Source organism: Pseudophryne corroboree, chromosome 10, assembly GCF_028390025.1.
Source record: "Pseudophryne corroboree isolate aPseCor3 chromosome 10, aPseCor3.hap2, whole genome shotgun sequence".
NCBI classification, from domain to species: Eukaryota; Metazoa; Chordata; class Amphibia; order Anura; family Myobatrachidae; genus Pseudophryne; species Pseudophryne corroboree.
Genome location: NC_086453.1, coordinates 85,699,474 through 85,708,635, shown reverse-complemented (window position 1 = coordinate 85,708,635; position 9,162 = coordinate 85,699,474). Strand labels below are relative to the sequence as shown.

The following is a 9,162-nucleotide window of genomic DNA, read 5'->3' as shown; positions in this document are numbered from 1 at the left end:
CCCGGTCACTTTACGTAGAAAACGACACCAAAAATAAATAAATCCTCATGTCGACCTTTAGACCTGTCGACCTAGCACATGTCGACCTAGAAACCCTGTCGACCTTCCATCCATGTCGACCTAGTGACTGTCGACCTAAACATTGTCGACCTAGACACTGTCGATAAAACGAACCACACCCGTATAGGACAGTCGTTTTATTCATTTTTTAAACTTATATATTTTATTACAAAAATAAAAACCAATTGCATTTTAATATTACAGGTTGTGTATCCCTTATCCAAAATGCTTGGGACCAGAAGTATTTTGGATATAGGATTTTTCCGTATTTTGGAATAATTGCATCCCATAATGAGATATCATGGCGATGGGATCTAAGTCTAAGCACAGAATGCATTTATGTTTCATATACACCTTATACACACAGCCTGAAGGTAATTTTAGCCAATATTTTGAATAACTTTGTACATTAAACAAAGTGTGTGTACATTCACACAATTCATTTATGTTTCATGTATACCTTATGCACACAGCCTGAAGGTCATGTAATACAATATTATTAATAACTTTGTGTATGAAACAAAGTTTGTTTACATTGTGCCATCAGAAAACAAAGATTTCACTATCTCACTCTCACTCCAAAAATTCCGTATTTCGGAATATTCCGTATTTCAGAATATTTGGATATGGGATACTCAACCTGTATTAAATTGTCAGCGCTTTTCTAGTTTTCCTTTTTTAGTATTATTTGTTTGTGAAGGGCGGTGGTCCCTTTAATTTAGGAGAGCTGCAGACATATTTTTCATTTAAATTACTGAGCATTCAATTGGCGCCAGGAGGTACTTTGTACCTTTATACTAAACATGAATAAGGCTCTATATACTCTGAATACAGAAAAATATTACAAATACAATAGATGGTTATATTTGCAACATAAACCTTTGCAAGCTATTCTGCACTCCACAAAAGTGGAGATAGACTTTAAAATGCACCCACAACCTATACACAATAGGTAGCCATTTTGTGAGCTTATGCACCATTCATGAGAATGCAGTCTATTAATTCACTAGAAGCACCATGCGTGAATGTCACAGTCTCCATTTCATGTATGCTACTCCAGTGACATCATTGGTTGCTACAGACAGACTACAAAATGGCTGCTCCCCCTGGATGCTGGCAGCAGGAACAATTAATTTATTGCACATTAAATTGCAAGTATCACCTTTAGATCATTTGTTTTTTTCAATAAAGCCTGCCGTATGTCAGGTATTTTTGTTTGGTATGCTGCAATGTAAACTCTCATGTACCCTTCGATTTTAAGTAGACCTACAATATTACCTTTAACAAGTGGTAGCAGATTGAAAACTGTATTCTGTTTTTTTCCTAATCATTGAGTAGATCTATGCACTAGTCTTGCTCAATTCACGCTACCATATTTTTGTGAATGTCCAGTCCACATCTTAAGTTAATGACATGGTGCTACTATTGGCACCAATCTATGTTACAGTATTTTTTTTACCTTTACCTATCTATATATCATAATTGTAATTTATTGCTAACCATTTCAAGCACACAGTAAAAGGAGACATGATGGCAGCAGTTCCTAGTGAGCATGCTCCTTACATGGAGCTTTAACATAAGTCCACTTTAAATGGTCATGTTGAGCACTTTCCAGGGCTTAAAGAACAGGACAGAAATGTAGTCTGTATGGGGTAAGCATAAAGCACATCTATATGATACACACAGTGGTAGCAGCCATTTTAGACCATGAACATAAAGTAGCAATTTTGTAGAGGGAACTAATATTCCCACTTCAGTGACATCACTAGTTACAAGAGCATTGATTATTTGTATTCATTAGTTCAGCCTACAAAATGTCTGCCTCTACTGTGTACAGGCAACGTGTACCCATTATTTACACAAATGTTTCCCTTTTATCCTGATGCTTTACATTCAGTAGGATGAAAATAAATGTACTTTGCTCAGCTGTGAAGATGCAAACACTAGGAATCAGATAAAGAATCACTGGTTTGTACTTCTGTAGCTATTTTCTTATCCAATGTAGAATTTTCATGACGCTCTCCTTTCCTTTTCTTTAGCATTCTAGAATGATGGGCACTCTGAGAAAGTGCATGATACCTGCCTTCCATTAGGTCTTTGGCACTGCATAGGGGTCCACGCACTTTAACAGTTTTTCCAAATTTGGAGTAGTCCACAGAGTACCTGCCTTCTTCTTCTGTCACAATGGGGACAAAACGATGGCCCCAGAGGATTTCTTCTGATAAATATGATGTTCTCGCCTGGGTAGTTATGCCTGTTGTCTCCACTACTCCTTCCAGAATGGCCACCACTTCCAGATCCTGGTTGGAAAGGTCATAGGCAGACAACGTATAAAGAGGGCTTTTCTCATTAATCGTATGACTTATAATGAGAGGTGACACCAAGAAAATGGAACTCGTTCCCACTGGGTTCTCCACTTGGATGTCTATTTGGGAGATTGGGATGATTTCTCCCTCATCTGTTGTGGTTTTCTTGACTACCTGAATCTTGATTGAAGCACTGATGATCATACTCTTCCGTAGGTCACCCACGCGGAACATAAAATGATATTTGCCATCCCGGCAGGCAATGACCGCATGCTTGCTGAAGATTAGAGTCTCAGCCCTACGGTTTGCCTGAGCAGTCTTCATAAAAATGCATCCCAACATAACAGCGTTTATGATTAAACCAGATATGTTCTGGATGATGAGAATCATGATGGCCAGGGGGCACTGTTCTGTAACCATACGGCCTCCAAAGCCAATGGTGACTTGGACCTCAATGGAAAAGAGAAATGCTGAAGTGAAAGACTGAATGTTAGTGACACAAGGTATGATGGAACTACGTTTGGTGCCAAGGTCTCCATGGGCAAAGGCAATGAGCCACCAAGCCATAGCATAGAGCATCCAGCTACAGATAAAGGTCATTGTGAAGATGAGCAGGCTGTGCTGCCACTTCAGGTCTACCATGGTGGTGAAGATATCCTGGAGGAAACGTCCTTGCTCTCGAATATTCTTATGTGCCACGTTGCAAGCTCCATTTTTTGCCACGAAGCGTGCCTTTCTGGTCTTGGTCCTGCACTGGGCATGTGCAGCTTTATCTTCTGCTACGCGAGTAATCAAGTATTCTTCATGGATCAGCCCTTTCCGGGCAAGCATGTTTGTGCGTTATGAGAGATTTTACTGTATTTATGCAGAAAGATCTCTTTATCTGCAATAAAAAAGTGTATTTATTATGTAAGCAACTGCAGGTGCTCAGCTGTACATATGGGGCTATTTACTAACATTGTTCAGTGGTACACATGACACCAGTATGTCTAGCTGGTAATAAACAGATAAAAGCTAATTGTTGATGGGTTGTTATTTATTGCACATTTAGATTTTTGAGAAATGTTGTTAAATACCGCTCATAGGTGGCAAGGCAGAGCAAATATCTTCACTGGTTGAAAACAATACATATAATTGTTTCATTTTTGTTTGATTATTACAAGGAAAGTCATTTTACTTAAAACTGATAATGTTGTACTCTGAAATTTGCGATGATTTGCCTTCCGTATATTCCAAATGATGTAAATTCATGCACAATATAAGCTACATTATCCAAAGTGCATGTTTACCATGTACTAATTAAAATATCTGATAGGTTTTATTTGACATAAAATATGCAAAAAGCTAAAAATTATATTTTGCTCACTGCTAAAAACAATTCTAAACCTAAATGTTCTAAACCCTGAACATAATAAAATTAAAGAACATATCATAAATAGTAACAATTTTTCATAAAATTACTAACTAGGACAACAATAAGTAAGAGTTATAGGCTATAGAACACACAAAATGTAAATGTTGCAAAATCAACCATGAATGTAAAATACATTCTTCAGCGTGAACCTCCCATTTCACTACAGGTCCGTAAATATAGACCAAATAACAGGTGCAGTATTACCTCCTCACTCCATTATAGACAGCAAAAGCACCTGTCAAACCTTTAGTACAGTGCCTTGATGGGATCTGATACAGGTAAAAAAAAACCTGATGGTGCAGTCATTTCAGTTAATGACACTGAGATCATGTGCCTGTGTATGACTCTACAAATGGCTAACTCAATATAAGTCTAGAACACAATAGAAAGGCAAACAGGCATTATTCTGCTTGGAGCACAAGCTGCGAGTTCTTATGTATCAGTACCGGCCAGTGTCAAGTATCCTGTCACTGGGAAGCATAAACACAGGTGTCTGTCAATACTAGTTAGATATTAAGCTCAGATCAGGTTTTGCATTCAGCACTAACATGACCTGTCTGCTTTCAGCACCAGGGACAGAGCCATTGAATTTAAAGGGTTAAAGATGCTGACATTTGACATTAGCAGTAGCAGAGACCAGCTGCAAGCACTGCTACTTAATCTGTCCCCCCCCCCTTATTGATTCAATGATGAGTGGAGGGTACAGTCACACTGGGCCTGTTCATGGCAATCAAATATTAACTGAGGTGTAAGAAGAGACAAAGACAATGCATTGTAGACAACTTCTACTTGTGGCTCACTTACCTGGTCATCTAAAGAACCATGCAGGCACACAGCGGTGATTTGTGTCTGGATAGCGTCTCCCCTTCTCTTATGGGAGAATGGTACAGTCTGTGGATTTGTCTGCTAGATGCTGTCTCTCTTGTAGATTTCCTCTGGTTTCTGTGGTTGCACAGTCTGATAGGCTAGGAGCTGGGCTTGTTCTCATACGACACATGATATGACAGGAACACACTACAGGTCAGGTGCAGTGGGCAGTGTCCTCCACCCCCTGCATTTCATCTGCTACTATGTGCCACACATCTGATAAGGTGCAAGCATTTCACAGAGATGTGTACAGTGATACATTTCTCTGTGTTACCCAGTTACCAGATTAATTGCAATTGATGCTAAAAAGCAAAAATTTGTATGATTATGTTATTGCTTGCACTGATAATAAATCTGCGGTCAAGCTTTAGGGCGGAATGTACTAAAGCAAAAATGCGGTAAAACCCCCGAAAACGGGGGTTTTACCAAATTTTAAATTTACTAACACCCTATCGCCGCGTTTTCGGCGTCCAGGATATCGGCATCTCTGGATGGCGATACCCTATAGAAGCCAATGGGCTTCTTATCGCCGACCGCCACAACCTGCCGACACCGCCGCAGACGTCGACCCCTCTGCCTCCCCGGCTTACATTCCTCCAGGCTGCCCTGGACCCGGAAGGTAATCTCCTCCTCCCCCTAGCAACGCAGCCGGACGTCCTTCCGCCTGCAGGGGGGAGGAGGAGGCGCCGGGGGTAGCCTGCTGCTGCTTCCCGACGTCTAGCCAGTGTGGGGACCCCATGGAGATGACGGAGACCCCCGCAGACCATCTTACAGGTATCGCGGGGGCCTCCCTCACCGCATTGCGATATTGATCGCATATGTTAGTACACATGCGATCAACATCGCTGCGGTAACCGACGAGGGGCGGCGATGTATCTTAATACATCCCGCCCTTAGTGCGAAATACAGTATGCTAGCAGCTAGCCTGAGGATTGATCCCATCCCCTCCATTACTTGCAATAAAGAGCTGTACTGTATGAGGGTCATTCCGAGTTGATCGCTCGCTAGCTACTTTTTGCAGCGCTGCGATCAGATAGTCGCCACTCCCCATCTATAGGGGAGTGTATTTTCGCTTTGCAAGTGTGTGAACGCCTGTGCAGCCGAGCTCTACAAAAACATTTTGTGCAGTTTCTGAGTAGGTCTGAACTTACTCAGCCGCTGCGATCACTTCAGCCTGTCTGGTCCCGAAATTGACGTCAGACACCCGCCCTGCAAACGCTTGGACACGACTGCGTTTTCCCAAACACTCCCAGAAAACGGTCAGATGACACCCATAAACGCCTTCTTCCTGTCAATCTCCTTGCGATCGGCTGTGCGAATGGATTATTCGTTAAATCCATCGCTCAGCAACGATCCGCTTTGTACCCGTACGATGCGCCTGCACATTGTGGTGCATACGCATGCGCAGTAGTGACCTGATCGCTGCGCTGTGAAAAACGTCAGCATGCGATCAGGTCGGAATGACCCCCTATGTCTTTTGCATATCCATGCAATGTAGTACCAAATACTTGCATGTGATTTCCCACAGAATGTGGATATTTTGCACACAGGGGGGCAGATGTATTAAGCCTGGAGAAGTGATAAAGCAGTGATAAGTAGAAGGTCATTACGCACCAGCCAATCAGCTCCCGACTGTCATTTTTTAAACCCAAAATGATTAGCTAGTACGTTATCCAGAGGTGTAGCGAGGGTGGCTCCGGTGGAGCTCGAGCTCCGGACACCAGAAAAGTTAGAGGGCGCACCACTGCCTGACCCCCCCCCTCTCCGCCCGCTATACTGCAGCTCACTTTAAAAGCAGCTGCAGAGCAGGAGGAGGAGAGGCAGAGGGTTGCATACTGACTCGGATTCAGAGTCTAGGTAGGGAACAGGACAGGCCAGAGGCGACAGCAGGAGACACTGACAGCCAGCACATGCCAGAACTCTGCCGCCCTTTTATATGTCTCACTGTGTGTGTCACGGGCTGGTCTGATTGTGTTCCCAGCAATAACCTGGGTGAGCCAGTGGAGGGCGCAGGGAGGCAGAAGTTAGGTGGCTTGAGATATGGACAAGTCATATGCTGGAGCACTCTAGAAGATTACACAGTGAGCACAGAGAATTGGCAAGACCTGAAGCAGAGGCACGGAGTCTAACTCGCCAGGGGTTTTCGCCAGTGACCCCCTGCCAGGGGATATGGTCTTCGCTGCGCCTGATGGGCAGGTCGTGGCCCTCTGCTCAGGTTCCTCTGCAGAGGCTGTGAGACATTCGGGTATACAGGGATGCTTAATACCGGATTATACTGAAGAGCTTAACCATCAATAGTGAGTCCGATGGTGACGTGAAAAGGTAAGTATATCGGAGATGGTGAACTCAGGAGTGCTTGGGTAGCTGAGAAAATCCGGAGCCTGTGAGGGGAATCCTGGACTGAGCACCGCAGACTGGTAACTCACTGAGATGGAGATAGTGGAAGTCTCAGGCGGCAGGTAAGTAACTAGGAAAAGCAGGTGCAGCAGGACACAGGTAAACGGATCTCTGGAGCAAGCCTGGAGCCTTGAGAGTGACGCTGGAGAACTTGCAGGAGAACTGACAAGTTGTTCAAGGCAATGAGGACTCTGGGATGCCTGCTTATATCCCCCCAGAAGGATGCTGATTGGTTGCTGCCGGCAGCAGCAGCAGCACGCACAGAACTAGGAAGCAATTACCTGGATACCTGGATCATGTGACTCTGGATCATGTGACTCTGGATCATGTGATTCTGCCAGAGTCAGTGGAAATCATGCTAGTAACCACAGAAAGTACCAGCGGCTGATCTGCGGCACAGCATACACCAGCGTGCCGGCAAGTGCCGTGTGTGAGCAGTGCGTGAACTGTGGTTCCTAACAGTACCCCCCCTTCCCTCCTTTTAGGGTGGGCACCGAACACCCACGAGGCTTGGAAGGATTGTCCCTGTGGAAGGCTGAGATCAAATGAGGAGCGTGAACATCAGAGGAATTAAGCAAAAGACCAAAAACAAACAGATTTAACTGTAAAAAAGCGCCTCAATATGATAATTAAACGTATATATCAGAAGCCCTCTGAATTACTGCGCAGCCTGCAACTATATGTGTAATAGTGGGGAGAAATAGACTGAAAAAGAGAACTGGCTGCGCTGAATTTCAGAAGGATTCAAATAACAAAGGAGAGAGCCAATGTATCAATATAAAAAGACAGCAAGTTTATTTAAAACATAATGTGTTAATTAATAAAAATAATAATAATAAACAGACATGTTGCATTAATGATAACACAGTCCGGTGTCTCACAGTGTCAGCAGTATGTTGGACTTTTACAGAACTGCCTCTGTAGATGTGGTGTGTTAAAGTCCAAAATCCATGCCAGATATTAGGTGCCGTTCATAATGCTCAGTATTGATGCATGAAGAAAAGTGATATAACTGATTCCAATATGGGATCACATAGGGAGGCCAGTGAGTCCGTAAATAATGAACAATTACCTCTCCAGTGGGTTGGTCCGTCTACCGGGCGTCCCCGGACAGGAATCCTGCGTTACCCACACACAACAGCAGTGTCACGGAGAGGAGAGCGAGCACCGCTCAGGAATCAGCTGGCTGTAGCGGTATGAGACGGCAGCGGCAGCGGCTATTTGGAGATCTCAAAGCCGCCCGGAATAAGATCGTCAGAGGTGCTGGGATGGTAGTACATATGAAACACCTGAACAGGTGTTCAAGAGGCGGGTTATTTGAATCCTTCTGAAATTCAGTGCAGCCAGTTCTCTTTTTCAATCAGAGGAATTAACCCAGCTTCTTCTGGGCAATAGCCATTCCAATCAATAAGATACTGGATATGTCCATATCTCTGGCGAGAATCCACAATTTTATAGACCTCGAATTCAACTCCTTGACGGGTGTACACTCTGGGGGACTCAGGGGAAGATTTTGGAAGCGGTTGAGAATGAGAGGCCGCAGCAAAGAGATGCGGAAAGAATTAGGTATTCTCACGTAGGTTGGTAGTTTTAACTTGTATGCCACAGGATTGATCATTTGTTGCATGGAGAATGGGCCTATGAATCGAGGGGCAAACTTCATGGAAGGAACCCTTAAACGTAGATTCCGAGAGGAGAGCCAAACTTTGTCTCCAGTTTTTAGCAGAGGAACAGCTCGCCGTTTGCGATCAGCGAAGACTTTATATCGCTTGGAAGCTTTCTTGAGCGAGACATGGACATTTTTCCAAACTAGAGAGAAGTGCTTTAGGGTAGAAGATGCAGCTGGCACTTCTAAACCTGGTAGTGCCTCAAAGTTAGGTGGACACAGATGTTGACAGCACACAATATAGAATGGTGAATAACCTGTAGCCGTATGGTACCTTAAATTATGGGCAAACTCTGCCCAGGGAAGTCGACTAACCCAGTTATCCTGTGAAAAGGAAATGTACAGCCTGAGGAATGCTTCAAGGTCCTGGTTGACCCTCTCCATTTGCCCATTGGACTGGGGGCGATACGCTGTGGAGAAACTTAACTTCACTTGTAAGGCAGAACAAAGGG

At 43.8% G+C, this 9,162-nt stretch overlaps 1 protein-coding gene across 1 annotated transcript; it reads right to left on the bottom strand.

The window, feature by feature from the left end:
- Positions 1 to 247: 247 nt before the first annotated feature.
- LOC134966092 (ATP-sensitive inward rectifier potassium channel 8-like) lies at positions 248 to 4,767 on the bottom strand. The gene is made up of 2 exons (XM_063942568.1): positions 4,585 to 4,767; positions 248 to 3,249 (listed from the first exon to the last, which is right to left on the bottom strand). Exon 2 carries the CDS (start codon positions 3,195 to 3,197, stop codon positions 2,004 to 2,006), a length of 1,194 nt encoding a protein of 397 aa, XP_063798638.1. The 5' UTR covers positions 3,198 to 3,249; positions 4,585 to 4,767; the 3' UTR covers positions 248 to 2,003.
- Positions 4,768 to 9,162: the final 4,395 nt, after the last annotated feature.